General features: G+C 31.7%; 1 protein-coding gene across 3 annotated transcripts in view; it reads left to right on the top strand.

Annotated features, from left to right (window-relative positions):
• The window catches only part of LOC127725833 (28S ribosomal protein S35, mitochondrial-like), an 86,384-nt gene extending 70,059 nt beyond the window's left edge, over positions 1–16,325 (top strand). For all 3 annotated transcript variants that reach the window (XM_052233147.1, XM_052233148.1, XM_052233149.1), the window contains exon 9: positions 16,121–16,325. In XM_052233147.1, coding sequence (XP_052089107.1) covers positions 16,121–16,213 — 93 coding nt within the window. In that variant the 3' untranslated portion in view covers positions 16,214–16,325. The remainder of the gene's footprint in view (positions 1–16,120) is intronic.
• The last annotated feature ends 2,335 nt before the right edge of the window (positions 16,326–18,660 follow it).

Below are 18,660 nucleotides of genomic sequence, written 5' to 3' on the forward strand. Positions count from 1 at the left end.
GATGTTCATAGTACGAAGAAGTGAAAATTTGTAGTAATTAAATACCAAATAATCAAAGCTGGTATATAGACAAGATCCATGTTAACATTAAATAACAAAAAAGCATTACAAATAGTATCAACAGGTCAAATTAAAAAGAAAGTACGATTTGAGAGTACTCGCAGTTACTGACAGCTAGTTCAAAGCCAAAACAATTAATAATAAAACATCATGCATCAGGGACTAAAATCAACTAAAATACATCCCAGGAATTTAGTATTTTAACGTCATGAACAGTCAAAGAAGACATGACTTATCCCTGTCACTTTATTTATGGATCGAGGAAAGATTGTATTTTTATGGATGTTTGATTTTGTTCTATTGCCCAAGTCTGCATACAAGCCTATGGAAAATTTGTATTTGTTGAACATTTAAATTTGTGGTTTTCCTATACCCACTAAATCAGCAAAAATGTGTATCCCAAGAATAATTATGAATCCTCAGTATGCATTTTACAGAGAAGATCAGCATTAAGGCATACATGGATTTTTATGACCTACAGTTGATGCTTCATTGACTTTGGTTAGGTGTTACACCCAAGTATATATTTCAGGAACCATAAATAATATGATCATCTATACTTGTGGAATTATGCGTTTTTGGGGGAAGGACAGCTTCTTAGCAAACCGAGGTTGCTGTAACTCACAGTTTATGCTTCCATGACTTTAAGTTAAGTTTTATGTCCAAGTTGATATCTTGGTAACTCTCAGTAGGAATATAAAAATTAGGAAATGTAGTATGATTGCTAATGAGACAACTATCTATAATGAAAGTATGAAAAAGATATGATCAATTACCCGTCTCTGATTTGGCCATTACCAATGAGCAAAATTGTACTGAATAGTTAGCTATTAAAGACCCGGTGCCAAATGAGAAGACCGTCAATATCTGTAGGCCATTATACATAAGCCAGGTTGGCCGATACAGGATCTCTAGTATTAGATCCTTTGCAAAGCGTACCTATATAGTCTGAAAAGGTGTTTGCATTAATTGCATTTTTGTCTCGCCTGCGACGAAAGTCGCGGAAAGCGAGACATAGGGATTGCTTTTCCGGCGACGGTTCCGGCGTCAACAATTGTTAAGTTTTCTGCTAAAGTTAGTTTGATAGGAACTACTTGTGATAGATCATTGATATTTAATATAAAGTTGCATTACTATCAGTACAGATTAGTTTCACGACTATTTTCAGGCCCTGCCCCCAGTGACTTTGAATTGATTAGCAATTTTCAATGTTAAGTTTTCTGCTTAAGTTAGTTTGATAGGATCTACTTGTGATAGATCAATGATATTTTGTATGAAGTCGCATTACTATCAGTACATATCAGTTTGACGACTATTTTGAGGCCCTGCCCCCAAAGACATGGTCTAGTGACTGAATTAATTAGCAATTTTCAATGTTAAGTTTTTCTGCTTAAGTTAGTTTGATAGGAACTACTTACAATAACACCGATATTTTCTATAAAGTTACATTACTGTCTGTACATATCAGTTTGTCGACTATTTTCAGGCCCTGTCCATTAGATCATGGTCCAGTGACTGAATGAATAAGCAATGTTGCTGTCCATCAGATTGTGTTTTTCTAAATTTAATGCCGATAGGCGAGACATATCTCTGTGTCAACAGTTTATATTATTGTACATTATTGTTCATAATCATTTTTTTTGCAAACATTTACTTCGTAAGGTAACAGTTAAAACACATATTTTTAAATAGTCTCTTTCCATCTGTAAATCACTTAAGAGACTGTTGCCTAAAAAGTTTCATTTTTTGTTGTATTATTTGTCTTTATATTCTCTAGACCATACCATCTATACAGCCATTTTGATTTGTCAATTGTTGTAGGAGCTATCGGACTCTGACCATTTTATTTACTACTGTAATAAAATAATATCTTGTGAATGCAACCCTGCTGAGACCTCTTGCCAGAAAGCTCTAACCCTGCTGAGACCTCTTGCCAGAAAGCTCTCCTACTTAGAAGGATTGTTTATCTTTGTTCTTAGTTGGCTATACTGTATCATTGTTTTGATTTGACAATTGTTGGGGAGTAATTGGGGGGGGGGGGGGGGGTACCTCAAGTATATTAATTGTATATTTTACAGAAAACCAAACTTTGTTGACAGTAATTTAGCTTGTAATTCTTTTTGAATACAATCACTGTAATATATATAATATATAAGGTATACTAATGCATGGGTATTTGTTGGTTTTTAGCATGCATATACATACAACACTCTCATGCAAGTGAATACTTGCTATGAATTGTTTTTACTAAATATTTGCAGAATTTAGCTGAGAATGAAGGTATGATACACGAGAAGTAGGGAAACTTGAAGTTGATGAAGATACTAAATTTTCTACACTTAACACCACTTCACATAAAAAACATGGTCAAGCTTTGAAAGGTACGAATAGATCAAAGGAATGACTGGAACAACCAAGTATTATCCACTTAAAACATAAAAAAGAGAAGTATTCTTTCTACCGGTATGTGATATTGTGGATTCTTTTATTGTTGTGGGTACCAATTTTCATGGATATAGGGAAAATTGTATATTCTGGGATATTTGATTTCATGGTTTTTGCAGTCTGATTACAAGCCTATGGAAAATATGTACTTACTTCAACATTCAAATTTGTGGTTCACCTGTACCTATGAAATCAACAAAAAATGGTATCCCATGAATAACAATGAATCCACAGTAGTTACTACTCAGTTATTTGCCAAAGGTAAGTTATTTATGCAAGGCCCTCTGCTTTCCTCTTAAAATAAAACGACAATGAATGAACACAAACAAGGACATAAAATTCTAAAAGATTAGATAGTAAAATTCATATAAATGAATGTGCAGTATTTACAAACTTGATTTCATTGTACTAATCATGATAGAGTTTTTCTTTGAATTGCTGATGGTTTTAATTTACTCCTTGTACTCTTCTTCCATGAATCAAGAACATTGTCTCCATATAATACACTATTCCATATTAAATCTTGTAAAACATCACCAAACAAACAGTTATTTCAAAAAAAATTGTAGACTATGTACCGTAAATTGCCTTCTTATTCAACTTGCAACAAAATAAGGTATACAAGTTATGAGTGAAAATAACTTGCAACAAAATAAGATATAAAAGTTATGAGTGAAAATGAATAATAGACACATCAGATGTGAACAGTCAATAGGTATATCATTTTAGCATGTTAAGAACAAAATAGATCTTAGTCTTAAAGTTGAAAGTATAGATGGATGGACCTTTAAATCAAAACAACCAGTTGTGTAGCTTTGACAAAATTACACTTTTCCATTTCAGAATTATGTACACCTTGGCCAGAGGGTCTAGAAGGACACGAGATTGATAGGCTTTTTCCATTAGAATCAGAAACAAATGACTACTGTTTTGCAAGTAACAACATCAAGGATCCTAAAGCTAGGAATGTCACAGTTAAGTTAATTAGATATGAGATCTTAGAGCTAGGAATGTCACAGTTAAGGTAATACTATCTGAGGTCCTAGATCTAGCAATGTAACAGTTGATTTAACATCATACACGATCTTATACCTAGGTGTATTACAGTTAAAGTTACATAAGGGATCTTAGAGCTTGTTCGAATTTTAAGCATTTCTTTACTAAAATCCTTGCTATAAATAAATAACGAAATCTAGGTATAGATATGGTCGCTAGCAGTATCTTATTTTTTCTAGCAAACAATGTTTAATAACATAATAATCCAATATATAATATTTATAACAACAATATTCAAATTTTTCATATCACAAAATGTCCAATACATATTAATGAACTGAAATCAAACTAAATATTATAATCATACATTAATATGTGACAATAAATGGCGAACTGACTGACTGTTGTAGTTACTGTTTACACCTTCGATGAACTGACAACCCAATTAATTTCTTTATATAGTATAACTGAACCCCACCTTTCAAACCACCAAGGTATTTCACAAGCATATATTACCCATATATTTATATCCAGAACAAGAACCCGTTATACAACTACATGAACCAGTTTGAACCTATAAATAGTATAACTATAGTACAGGGAAAACCCCAAGTCTCAAAGAAAAGAAATACAAAAATTATAAAACATTTAACAAAGATTTTATGCCAACATGTATTCATAAGTATTCTGCAGTTGTCTCCCTTTGATGCTAATCAACAAATTTTCAGCTGTTGGATGATTTTAGTTTGTATTGTCATCAAATAAATGCACAAGTTGCAAAACATTTCCATGATTTGAAATCACAAATGTATCCACAACTTTGTCATGTTTACATGTAGGAAAAACTTATGTTATCCATGTGTAAAATTATAAAGGTTTTATACAAAGAGCAATATATATGTGGTTATGTCAAAAATATGCAATCAAGCCATCTGAAACAAATTATTTGTCATGTTAGACTTCAATTTTTACAAAAGGTACATCAACATGATGTAGAGCAAACTAATTTTCAAAGTTTTACATTTTTTTCTCAGAATTCTTAATGAATTAAACTGAGTGAAGCATATTCTAACATTGTTTAATGTTTATTTATTTAGTCAGTCTAAAGCATTATTCAACATGGTTAAATCAGTGTATTTGTTATGACAAGCTAGAATTTATATTAAGTATAAATTAAATGGCACATTTTTGTGTTTTGTATCAGCTTGATGTAGCACATTAGAAGTTAACCAAAGCAGCCAAAATAAAATTTCTTCATCTAGTTTGAGATCGTTATGACAATGTCAACAATAAAGTTACTCTTACATCTGATAGGTTGGATAATGTTTTTATACCCCTCTCCAACAAGATATACTAATTTACTTCTGCTGTCCACCTTTCTTTAATACATTTCTTTTGCATATTTCTTAGAAGAGCTTCTCTATATACGGTACCAAGCCTTATATTGATAAGCTATATTATGGCACACATTTTCAGATTCGTTTCTTATCTACTTCCTATTTAATGAATACATGCAAGTTATACACATTTATGCATGAATTAACATTTCGTCCCATTTTGCTCATCAACTACAAATCAGGGCTTCTTGATATATGGTATCAAGCCATGGCTTGGTAAGATATATTATGTCACATATTTTTAGATTCGTTTCTTATCTACTTCCTACTTGACACATACATGTAAGTTATTCAAATTGATGCATGTAAATTTTCCTTCCTTTTTGCTCAGCAACTGTAAATCAGACCTTATTGATATTTTGTACCAAGCTTTATACTGGTAAGCTTCAATGTATATTACATGTACATGTATAAATAATATTTTCAGACCATCACTTATCTGCATACTGCTTGTGTCTTAGATATACAATGCATTTAATTCATGTTAGAAATTCTGTTGCATTCTGCTCACTAACTATACATCAGGATTTCTTGATATTTGGTACCAAGGTTCATATTTGTCAGTTTTACTTGTGACACACCATCAGATATGTTACTTATTTACTTCCTGTTTGTCAGATACTTGTTTGTTCTTTACATTGATGCATATTAAAGAAATTTTTCAACAACAAGGCATCACAGTATCATATTTGATACTTAGTTTAATATAAGGTAGCTAATTACTGTGCTTTCCAGTCCAAAACAAGGGTATAAATTAGTGAGCACTAATTCACAATATCTATTGTTTTTTTTTCTGTTTTATAAAAAAATCTTTTATCAAAATTATAGTTGTATATAAGTATTATGTATCACTTTTGTTTTAGAAAAAAATTATGAAAGAAAATTTAAGAAATACAAAAACATAAATGTTCCAAAGTTAGGTAAAACATAATATCAAATAATATGTACGGTATGTTTCTCTCAAGGATTAACTGAAAATTAATTTTGTTGTTCTGAATTTATACACAACACATTTCCAAAAAAACTTTTATTATATAACATACTGAATCTAAACATCTAAACAACTTGGATGGAGAGTTGTCTCATTGGCACTCATACCACATGTTTTTATATCTATCATTATCCAAATTAGATACCATTACATAACAATATACATTTCTAAAAAATGTTACATTATTGGCTTTCTTGGGGCTACTCATTCATTGAAAAAATTTAACTTAAAAATTTTATAAACCTAATAAAATACATATAAATTGAAAATGCCTAAAAGAATTGGTAAAATTCTGTGAAAACCTGTACAAAAAAGTTTTACATAAATTACATAACAATGCTGGGGAGATCCCTGCAGCAAACTTAAAACTGTATGAGATGTCACCTGGGGAAATCCAGGCAGGTGTGAGCAACTTGACTAAAGAAAATTACCGACCTGGGGAGATCCCGGCAGGCCTATTCCTGTGGAGATCCCGGCAGGAATTAACTTAATACCTTAAAATACATAATTGTTCCTGGGAGATCCCGGCAGGAATTAACTTAATAAATTAAAATACCTAATTGTTCCTGGGGAGATCCCGGCAGGAATTATCTTAAATATTGAAATACATAATTGTTTCTGGGAAGATCCCGGTAGGAATTAACCTATCTGATGTATTATTGAATTACGGGAGTATAATTCCCCTTGAATTATAAAGGCCAATTGAATGAATTCATAATAATGAATGAGTGAAAGCCCCCAAGAAATGATGCTTCATTAAAATATAAATTGGTTATATAAAAACTATAACAAAGACTAAAAAAAACCACATTTTTTCATGAGCTTTACAAATAACCTTCTTATCAGTCCTGGTGTATCTGGTGAAACAGTCTCAGGACCATCGGCCAAGTGTTTCAATAACATGATCCTCGACTCCAGATGCGGCAGCTGAAGTAGCAGCAACAATTCTGAAGGAATGACCACAAAACTTGCTTTCGTTATAACCAAGGCGTATTAAAAGTTGTCATAAATAATAAAAGAATCCCTATATAAAAGCCTTGTATCAAAGTCACTTTCAACGAATAGAGGAGAAAGTTGTACGGCTCCCATTTCTAAACGGTACTTTAAGTACTTATTCGTTGTCACAACTGGTTCAAAACTGTTCTCATTTATTGTTATATTCACTCCTGTTCTAAAAGGATCAGTCATATATAGATATATAGGATATAACATTAGACAAATTAAAGATGTCATAGATTATGCAGAACATTTTAATATAGGGTGCTTTACTGTTCTTTTTCAAAAGCATTTGATTCACTGGAGTGGAATTTTATGTTTTAAGCTTTACAAAAATTTGGATTTAAAAATTCTATGCTGAGATGGATAAAACTTTTATATACTGACATAAAAAGCTCATTTTTAAACAATGGGTGGATTTCAAAACCCATGAGTATTTATCGTGGAATACGTCAAGGCTGTTCTTGTAGTGCGATAATATTTGTTATTGCTGTGGAGATTCTTGCTTGTAAAATTAGTCAAGACCATAACCTTAAAGAATTTGAAATCAAGATAGATGGAAAAACCCATACATTAAAGATAAGTCAACTAGCAGATGGCACTACTCTTTTTCTTAAGTCAAAACAAGATATTTCAAAAGCTCTTAACATGATTGAAACATTTGGTTCAATTTTGGGATTAAAAAATAATAGATCTAAAACAGAGGGTATTTGGCTAGGGAAACAAAAACACAGTAAGAAAAATATGAAAACGTTAACTTTACAGAAAAACCAGTTAAAAGTCTGGGAATATATTTTGGGCATAACAAAGAAGAGTGTAAGAAACTAAATTTTGAAAACAGCTAGAAAAGTCTGAAAATATTATATTTAACTGGAAAAAAAGAAACTTAACCATGATAGGAACATTTAGTAAATATTTAGTTATTCCTAATATTACTCTTTTTGGCAACAGTTTCAACTTTGGGCAAAGAGTATTTAGACAAATTTAAAAAAAATTATATATGAATTTTTTTGGAACAATAAGACAGAAAAAGTTAAACGCACTGTAATCAGCTACGACCAACTAGATGGCGGATAAAAAATGGTGAATATAGATAAATATATAGAATCTATTAAGATAGGTTGGATAAAAAGAAATACTGCTGATAAATTTCTTAATTGGATGGTCATACCAAAATTTTATCTAAATAAATTTGGAAACGATCTACTTATCTTAAGAATGAATGCTAATAATATATACTCTTTACCAGGTTCTAATGAGCTACCAGAATTTTATCTTGATATGATTAAAGTATGGTTAAAAAATAAAAATACTATAACTAAATATCCAAATAACTACAGATGTATCCGTCAAGACGTCATTTGGGGAAATCAGTTGATCAAATTTCAGAAGAAAAACTTATAAGTTTAAAACTAAAAAAGAAATCAAATTGGATAGCTGAATTCTCAAAATTAAGAAAAACAATCCCAAAAGAATGGTTTAAAATATCAAATGAAGAAAGTTCAAGAAAAACTAGTTTTAACAAATAACTCACTGTATATAAGTGAAAAGAATAATTGCAAACATAAACTAGAAAAATTAGATTCGAAGCAAATTTATACAATTTTAATAGAATATGATAAAGAAGTTCCAATTGGGTATATTAAGTGGAACAGAATATTAAAATGTAAAAATGTACAAATTGAAGCTCAATATATGCAAAAATTTATTCATAAATATTTTAAAGATAATTAACTGAAAATGTGCAGCTGTAAACTATTACACTTTATTCTTTCAAACAAAGTTTTATTAAAACAATGGAAAATAAGCCTTAACTCTAACTGTAATTTTTGTAGCCTTACAGAAGACTATGAACATTTTTTTGTAACTTGTCACTTTTAAGATGAGTTTTGGGGATAATATATAGGTTATTTGAAAGAGTTAGGATTGGTAGACATATATATTTACTTTAACCCTCTTGCTGCCGGAGGGACAAATGTGTCCACACCGGCTGTGCCGGAGGGACACATATGTCCATGTTTTTATTTATGCAAGCTTCTCATCATTGCTGTATCTGTTTCAAATAAAAGACCGAATATTGAACAGTGTAATATTTTTCTTCAATGGGTCTTAAATGTAGCGGTCATTAGGACGTGACGTCATATATCGAATGACGTCATTGTTAGGCATGTGACTCACAGACGTCGAGTTGTCGTATTTTCTGGCACACGAAATGCAACCTTGAAAAACTACTGGCAGCAAGAGGGTTAAAGAATTTAATCTGGGGTTATAAAATTGATGACGAACATTATTATGAAATGAACTTTTTACTTACAGTTATTGTGTTTACTATACATAAAATACACTATTTGTCGGAATATAGGACAAAGTATATCAATCTGTATAATGTTTTTAAGTCAGAATTTAAAAATGGATTATTATTACAAAAAAAAATATATTAATATTGAAGGAAAAGGGATACTAGAAAAGATTTATTCTTATATTTGAACTGCATAATTATTATATCATTAGGTCTTTCCACTTTTCTGTGGAAAGACCTATTGGTTTTCTTCTGATTATTATTATTATTATTATTTTTTTCTTCTTCCGCCACTTTTTTCTGACGGTGCTTTTTTGTTTCGCAAGATGACGCTTAGATTTTTTGCATATGATATCGAACAGTTATTACGATTTTGAGACTGACCCTGTTATCTCCCCAAACACTGTTTTTCTTGTGTAAAAATCTCCTTCGCAACCGTTAAAGATTACGACAAAATTATTTCACCAATTTGCTTGTTATATCTTCAGGATTTTAAAAATAATTTTGACCGAAGCGGTCCGGAGACTACATATGGGAGTTATTTCCCCTTTTGTATTTTTAATAAGAAAATGTAGTTGTAGCTTGTAAACCATAAGTGATAAAGACCTAGCGTCTTTTGATTTGAGATCCTTGGTCCAAAAAAACGAAAATAGGGTCAAGGTCAAAGGTCAAGGTCATTTCTAAATTAGGATTTTGGCTTATTTTCACCACTTTTCAAACACGATATAAGATATCGACAAAATATTTTTACTCAATTGCAAGTTGCGACATGTCGTAACACATGCATAATGGTTTAAAGGGTGCGCTTACATCAAATAAGAGTTTTCTCCCCTCTTTATTTAAAAATATGCATATGGTGATATAACTCATGAACCAAATATAATTAAGATCTAGGGTCTTTTGATTTGAGGTCTTTGGTTGATGACCTTGAAATTGAGCCCAAGGTCATAGATTAAATTGACGTTCTAGATTTTGACCTTTGCTTTTACCTCATTTGTATACATGATAAAGCCATGGGACTTTTTGCATTTAGTTGCAAGTCATATGACCTTCAAAAACGAACCGGAAGTGAACCTGTGTAAACCGGAAGTAGCTATTTTTTTTGTACTTTTTGAATGTAAAAGTATATATAACCATATATTTTTGGAATCAATGTCAATTAAACAGTGAAACAATACCGGAAGTAACCTTTTTCAAACCGGAAGTAACAAATAATTTCCCTTATTTAAAAAATATTGTATAGAAACTATATATTTTTGGAATCAGCGTACTATTAGCTATCATTTGACGCTGGAAATGACATTTTTAACCGAATTTTTACTATTTTCATATCAAAATTCTTGTTTTTTTTGTGGAAAGACCTTTAATTGTTCTCTGACATTGGTTTTTAATTGTCAATATTATTATTATATATGTACTTTACAGAGCTCTGTGTACTTTACTTGTTTGATAGATGATCATTTCATTTTACAATTTCAATGAGTTTCGAAGGTACCTGTTTATTTGTCCCACATATTTATATACTTTAATCATAGATTACACAGAGGAAATACATATCATGTTTACTTTTTGAGACCTAAATTTTACGTATACATACTTTCTGTGGCTTATACAATTATGTTTGGAATAGAAAAACTTAGTGAAAGTAATTAATCCACACAAAAAAGCTGAAAATACCGGTATAGCCGGAAAATAGATAAACATACTAAACCACAAACCAAATTCCGAAAATACTACTATAACCCGTTATTCTTTTTTACTCTCAACATCTATCAGATAGTTAACAATGATATATTAAGGGTTACAGTTTTTTTATATAAAGTTCATATTAAGAGTTATAACAGTACGATAATAGAGAAATTATGTATAAATGATAAATAATATATATACTAACAAAATTATAAATATATACCTGAAGATACCTTGGTCTTTAGGTACTTATATATAGGGATCTCCACTGAAATAGCTGTACCAGTGAAGAAATCTGTTAACAGCATGTGCAATATTGTTGTTGAATAAAAAAAAAAAAAGGATCAGTCTTTGATGTTCTTAGTTTCAACACTAAAAGTAAAGGAACTACACTGGTATCAACATCACTGATTAGTAAGCAATTTAGATTGTCAGTGCTAATTCGATAAGTGAATTCTCCACATCGAAGGAAACCAAAAATGCACAATGCAACATTAAATCTATGAAAAGTGAGAAAAGTTCTGTTGAAAACATGTTGCACAAACGCTGTAATATGTCTGATGTAATTCTAATTCATAGAAACATTAAGTCGCGATTTCTTGATTCCACGCAATATATAAGGTAGTCGTTCGGTCCCTGCTATTGGGTCGTTATGACCTGAACGCAAATAATGATATCGAATCCCAGCTATATACAATTTAATAGTGTCATGCTGCAATTTTTTACTGTTCTTACAGTGTGTTGCAAAGTAAATCAGATGGTCCTCTGTAATAGTTGGAAGACAGTTCATGGAACCCTGTATGCCGCTTATATTCAGAAATGATAAAATAAAACATTGTAAAGCTGATTTATAAGTTTGTTGCGTTCTTATCCTTAACGATAAGTCCCATAAGTTAATTACCTGTCGTTCTTTCTAACACATCATTATTTGTGATGACAGGAGGCAAGGTAATGGCTTTCCTTCTACTTCCGGTGGTAGCATTCTGAATTTCTGCATCTGATAACGAGATAGCTAATCAGCAATATTGTTATTAATACCTGTATCTGTATCTGTATCTGTACCTATAGCTTGTGATGTAACTGCTGTCATCATGTTGTCATGGCCGTTACAATGCTGGGGAGATCCCTGCAGCTAACTTATACTGTATGAAATGTTCACCTGGGGAGATCCCGGCAGGTGTAAAGCTATATAGACTAAAGATAATAAACGACCTGGGGAGATCCCAGCACGCCTACAAGACTCCGGGGAGATCCCAGCAGGCCTACAAGACTCCGGGGAGATCCCAGCAGGAATTAACCTACTGCTGGGGAGATCCCTACAGCTAACTTTAAACTGTACGAAATGTTCAACTGAGGAGATCCCGACAGGTGTAAAGCTATATAGACTAAAGAGAATAAACGACCTGGGTAGATCCCAGCAGGCCTACGAGACTCCGGGGAGATCCCATTGGAGTTACAATAATACATTAAAATACATAATTGTTCCTGGTGAAATCCCAGCAGGAATTAACTTACTACTGGGGAGATCTCTGCAACTAACTTATACTGTATGAAATGTTCACCTAGGGATATTCCGGCAGATGTAAAGCTATATAGACTAAAGAGAATAAACGACATAGGGCCCGGAGATCCCAGCAGGCCTACGATACTCCGGGGAGATCCCAGCTGAGTAAAATTAATACATTAAAATACATAATTGTTCCTGGGGAGATCCCAGCAGGAATTAACCTACTGCTGTGGAGATCCCTGCAGCTAACTGTATGCTGTATGAAATGTTCACCTAGGAGGATCCCGGCAGGTGTAAAGCTATATAGACTAAGACGGCCAGGGGGAGATGACAGCAGGCCAACGAGACTCCTGGGAGATCCTAGCCGAGTAAAAATAATACATTAAAATACATATTTGTTCCTGGGTAGATCCCGGCAGGAATTAATCTATCTGAAGTATTATTGAATTGGGGGAGTATGATTCCCCTCAAATTATAAAGGCCATCTTTCCACCAATGGAAGAGATTCAGCTGCATATCCGTAAGTGGTGCGAACATATCCTCTCCTGTTTGTCCTCGAATCCCCGTACTTGCTCTTCCCCCCTGCAGCAGCAGAAGGGGAAACCCTGCTATTTACAGACGATGTGTGTTGGCTTTGAAGTGCTGTCCCAATTGTGTAATTTTGGATGAACTAGGAGTTGCCGTAAGTGCTGTTGAATTGGGAATTGTAGGGACAACTGAACTAGTGTGGATCGTGTTTGGAAGGACTGGCGGACTCTTTACCAACGGTGTCGTAGAAGTAGGAATAAGATTATCGCTACGATTTAAGTTGTTACTATTAGTAGAAAGATTAAGATTTGCCAATGCAGTAACTCTATTGTTCAAAGAAATCATGTTCAAAGAAATCACGTTCTGTTGAAGGTTCTGGACATTCGACATTAGCTTTGACACCAAGTCAACGAGAACAGCAGTCCGATTCTCATTGTTTATATTTTGTCTTGGAGATGTTGATGCATCTTGAGATCGCGCACCCGTATTCAAATCAGTGGGCGTGTCTTGTCTATGTACATGCTGTCATGGCCGACATCTAAGACATCGGCCCGGAATTCTAACTTGAACCATCCTACGAGCGTTAAAGGGAAACGAATGTTATTTCTACTTGTCAAAGTCCAATTCTCCAAAAATCCACTTCGTTTAGGACCCATACTGTAGTTTGTTAAATGTGATGTTAGATAATAAACAGCTGATAAAAATCATAAACACAGTCTTCACAATCAAAAGAATAAATGTCCATTAAAGTTCAAAGATTAAATATATTCTATGTGAATTGTTGCAGATTAACAATATATGTAGATAATTCGATTTCGGTGAAATAATAGCTGATTATAAAAACGTATTGCTACTTTATAATCAGGTCAGCAATACACATACCCCCTCTTGGAGTAATTGCTAATAGAATCTAAAAATAAATTGAAATTCATGTACCTAAAAATAGATTCACTGAGACTTCTAAACTGTTAGATAGAAGATACATTGTATTGTGTATAAACTATTATTAGATAAATTTCCTTATATGGAATTATTTGAAAAAATTAATAAAACTTAAAAGAATACATAGTTATTTCTAAATCTCAAGACCACAGTATTTTCCTGATCCCTACATGTATTTCTATTTCAGATGTCCCTTAAAAGTACAGATCTTTGACTATATAATGTGTAATATCACAGTATTAAATATATAAAACATACAACGTCCGTCGTCGTTAACTTTTACAAAAATCTTCTCCTCTGAAACTACTTGGCCAAATTTATCCAAACTTGGCTACAATCATCATTGGGGTATTTAGTTTTAAAAATGTGTCCGATGACCCCGCCTGACAACCAAGATGGCCGACATGGCTAAAAATAGAACATAGGGGTAAAATGCAAGTTTTGTCTATTATTTTGAAAACTGTTATACATAGAAAATTCAAAAATCTGATGGGAGCAACAATGTTCAGAAATTTGAGCTCTACCAATTGTTTATATACGTCAAATCTGTCAGACGACTTATTATAGGAGTTATTGCCCTTAAATGACAAGTTTTACCATTTTTTTTTTTTTTCATTTTTGCCATATATCTTGAAAACTATAATAGATAGAGAGAAACATTAAAATGCAAAAATGATCAGCAAAACAAGTTCTACAAATACATTGTACATGGTTGAAATCGTCAGTCGACCATTTATTAGAGTTATTGCCCTTTGATGACGATAAGCTTCATCAATTCAAAATGGCTGTCAAGCAATCGTGTCTTATAGGTCTGAATTTAAATTGAAATAATTCTTTCATGTCATGCTCTGTGTAACTTTAGAATGGGTAAGTATTATATTTGTTAAAATTTTACAACTCACTAATGCTGGGTATAAAGATATTAACAAATATAATTGCTATCCATGTTGAAATGAGCATATAATATGACATGAAATAATTATTTCTTAATTAATGCAAGTCAAAAAAACAATCACAGTTAGAATTGTCCACTGCAGTGTTTTATTGACAATGATATACTCTAATTTGTCATTTTCATTGCATTGTGTTTTGTCCTTTTTAAATATTTTTTCTGTCCATTGTCACGTATGAAAAGGGGGAAAACAAACATAATAATAGAAAGAAAATGAAAATATACTGACCCGTTTTCTCTCATTGACATTTCTGAAAAAAAAAGTGAAATCATTTTTTTTATTCTTCCTTTTTTAGATCACCTGGCCCACAGGGCCAAGTGAGCTTATCATCACACGGCGTCGTCGTCCGTCGTAGTCTGTTAAGTTTTACAAAAATATTCTCCTCTGAAACTACTGGGTCAAATTTAACCAAACCTGGCCACAATCATCATTTGGGTATCTAGTTTAAAAAATATGTCAGATGACCCCGCTTGCCAACCAACATGGCCGACATGGCTAAAAAATAGAACATAGGGGTAAAATGCAAGTTTTGTCTTTTATTTTGAAAACCGTTATAAATAGAGAAAATCTGACCAGGCCAGAAATGTTCAGAATGTTGAGCTCCACCTATTGTCCATATACGTCAAAAACTGTCAGACGACTTATTATAGGAGTTATTGCCCTTAAATGACAAATTTTACCAATTTTTTCATAAAGTCTATTATCTTAAAAACCATAATAGATAGAGAGAAACTTTAAGTTGTAAAAATGATCAGCAAGACAAGTTCTACAAATAGTCTAATGGTTCAAATTGTCAGTCGACTCCTTATTAGAGTTATTGCCCTTTGATGACGATTTTTTTTTTTTGCTTTTTTGCCTTATATCTTAAAAATTATAATAGATAGATAGAAACTTGAATAAGCAAAAATGATCCGCAAGACAAGATCTACTAACAAGTCAAATTTTGCCTATATAGTTAGTAGACTGTCACTCTTAATAGTAGTGGTTGTCCTTGAATGAGGATTTTTTTTATACCCTCTTTTGTTTTTTTAATCAAAAACTAAAGAAGATAGAGAGAAACTAAACAGACTAAATGATCAGCAATACAAGATCAACAAAACAGAGATTTTTGTCATGAATTCTTTTCTCGTATACTATGTTGGAGAGTGTCCTTTCTTGAATATGCATATAGACCAAGGTGAGCTACACAGACTCTTTAGAGCCTCTAGTTCTATTATAGGATGAGAATTTATTTTATCATTGTGTTGTATAGAATATTTTATTTTTTACCATATAATTGCATTGCTGGATTTTTATTCTTCTTTCTTTCTTTTATAGGATGAGAATTTAACAGAGGAAGATCAAGAGAAGTTAAAACAGTTGGACAGTAAAATTGATGAAAAATACAAAACATACAAATCTACTGTCTAAAACCTAGTGAATGCAGGAGAAACAGAGAAAAACAATGAAAATTATAAAAACTCGGTTTTAGAATTGATGAATTTACCAAAATTTGAAGTCCATTAAATTTAAAGAAACAATATGTAGTGGTTGTTTATGTTGAAGATACAGTATATGCAATAAAGCCTGCTTGAAAAAGCGAAAGATACAATTTTAAATTTACCCACTGTCCAAATTACGGAGGGAAAAATTATAAATCTTGAGAATGTCATGAGAAATTAATCATAGTGATGTCTGAAACAAAAACAAATATATATTTTATTTTCATTATTGTTCCACAGCCTGGTCAATCCCAAAAACGTGAAAATTGGTATTTGCTGCTTCTCCGCTTAGCATAGAGCATTTTGAAGTAAGAGTAAAAACTGGTCAGCTTGGAGTCAACATAATATGTCTGTGTAGGGTGACATATATTACCTAGTGAACTAGCTTGTTTAAAATCTGGCTCTGTGTATACTTTTAATACAAAGCAGCATGAGTTTATATAACATGTTTTCATCCTGAATATGCATTTAAATTCCGCACCTGAAGTTAAGCAGTCATCCATCATCATTATTTTCTGTGTTGAGTTCAATTATAGTGCAAAACCTTCCTCTAATGTAACTATTCTGAAGTACAAAGATCATTAGTATATGAACATGACCAGTAAAATATTTGTATATGCACATGAAAATAACAAAAGCATCAACACATGACAAATAATAACAACTTTTATACATACACAGAACCAAAATATATATAATAACATTAACGGTACCAATTTTTCTGCACCATATGCGCATTTCGACAATAAATATCTCTTCAGCTTATATATATATATATATAAAATATAACGTCGAATATGCAGTAATATAATGAAAATAACATAAAAACAAATAAAAAAGTTACAACGTATCCATAAAGTCGCATCTTTTTTTCCCTATTGGTTTCACTGTTCATTAACATTTGTTCATGGGTGTGTAGCTCTGTGTTACTAAGGACATTGTCTAGCTTGACATAAATTCATGATAAACAATTGAAAAGAAAGTGAAAGTAGCATTACTATGGATGTAAAAATAATAAAGCAAGGTAATTGAAATAAAAGAAACAATTTTATATTATAACTATGGAAGAGAAGATTTTATATTTGGTCTGCAGCTTGATAATGTTGAGCTGTAAAGCGTAAGTTATTTTTTTAAGGAAGGCAGTGATTAGTTATGCTCCAGTATACATGTTACCTCAATCAATTCCAGACCTGGTATTGATCTTATTCAATATTTCAATGAATTTGGTCACTTATTTCTTGAATACTGATTAACGGAATGGTTCATATTTGATCAGTAACTTAACAGTGATGAGTTGTAACATGTGAACATTTTTTTGCATCTAGTTCCTGTTTATGATCCAATCTAACTTTTCTAAAACAGTGTTTTTCTACAAATGCTTCAAACCTGTAAAATATGTTATTTATAGTCATATCAATATTGATATAAAAAGATATTAGATTATCTTCCCATGGAAACTTATTGACCAAATATCATAACTTCACATATAATTTACCGAATATTACATGTTTTAATTCAAACTGATGTCTCATTATTAACAATTTAGAAAACTTTTTAAAAGGAATAGTATGAAAACTTAGTTTAGGTAATTTTTATAGCAATTCGAAAATAACCACCTCTGGCCTTTCGAATTACAATAAAAATGAGACTTAGCTTAGCAATTTAGGCAACACTTTCAACATTATCATGAAGTGGTTCAAATCATAATGGATTGTTATTATGCTTTTCTCTATCACTTTGCACTCAGATGACTTGACTGTCGTTCTTTTACAGCAGTTGGTTGAAATATCTGACCAGACGAACAGTTTGATTTGATGAAAAAATTGCAATAGGTGGAAAGAAAACACTTACAATCAAGTCACAGTAATGAATGTTTGGATATATAATGATACTGTGTTTACAATTCACTATTAGAGTATTTGTTTGTGTTTTTATTTTTAAAAAAATTCAGGAAAAGAAATCATCAGATTAATTTTTATTTGTCATCAAATATTATATTTTGCTTCATGTAATTAAAAGTATTCATGTCATTTCAAGCATAGATGTATAAAGCCATGGGTCTATACATCTATGTTTGAAGGAAGTTAGTGTTCAATTAAACTGAGCACTGTTTGTAGAAATATTAAACAATATGTATTATAAATGATAAAATGTGTTTTAGCTATCGGATAAGCTTTGTGATTTACTAATATGTTTGTATATTCAATTACCTTTACTCATTTTATTAGAAATTTTAATTAATATACAGACATCGATAGTCTGCATAATGATATACATACAAATCAATTAGCTTTGAATAGAATGAAGGTTGTGCTAGTAGAAGATATCTAATACGTCCACAAGATATAAAAGATATTTAAATATTCTGAAGTGTAT

This window comes from Mytilus californianus, unplaced genomic scaffold, assembly GCF_021869535.1.
Source record: "Mytilus californianus isolate M0D057914Y unplaced genomic scaffold, xbMytCali1.0.p SCAF_15, whole genome shotgun sequence".
NCBI classification, from domain to species: Eukaryota; Metazoa; Mollusca; class Bivalvia; order Mytilida; family Mytilidae; genus Mytilus; species Mytilus californianus.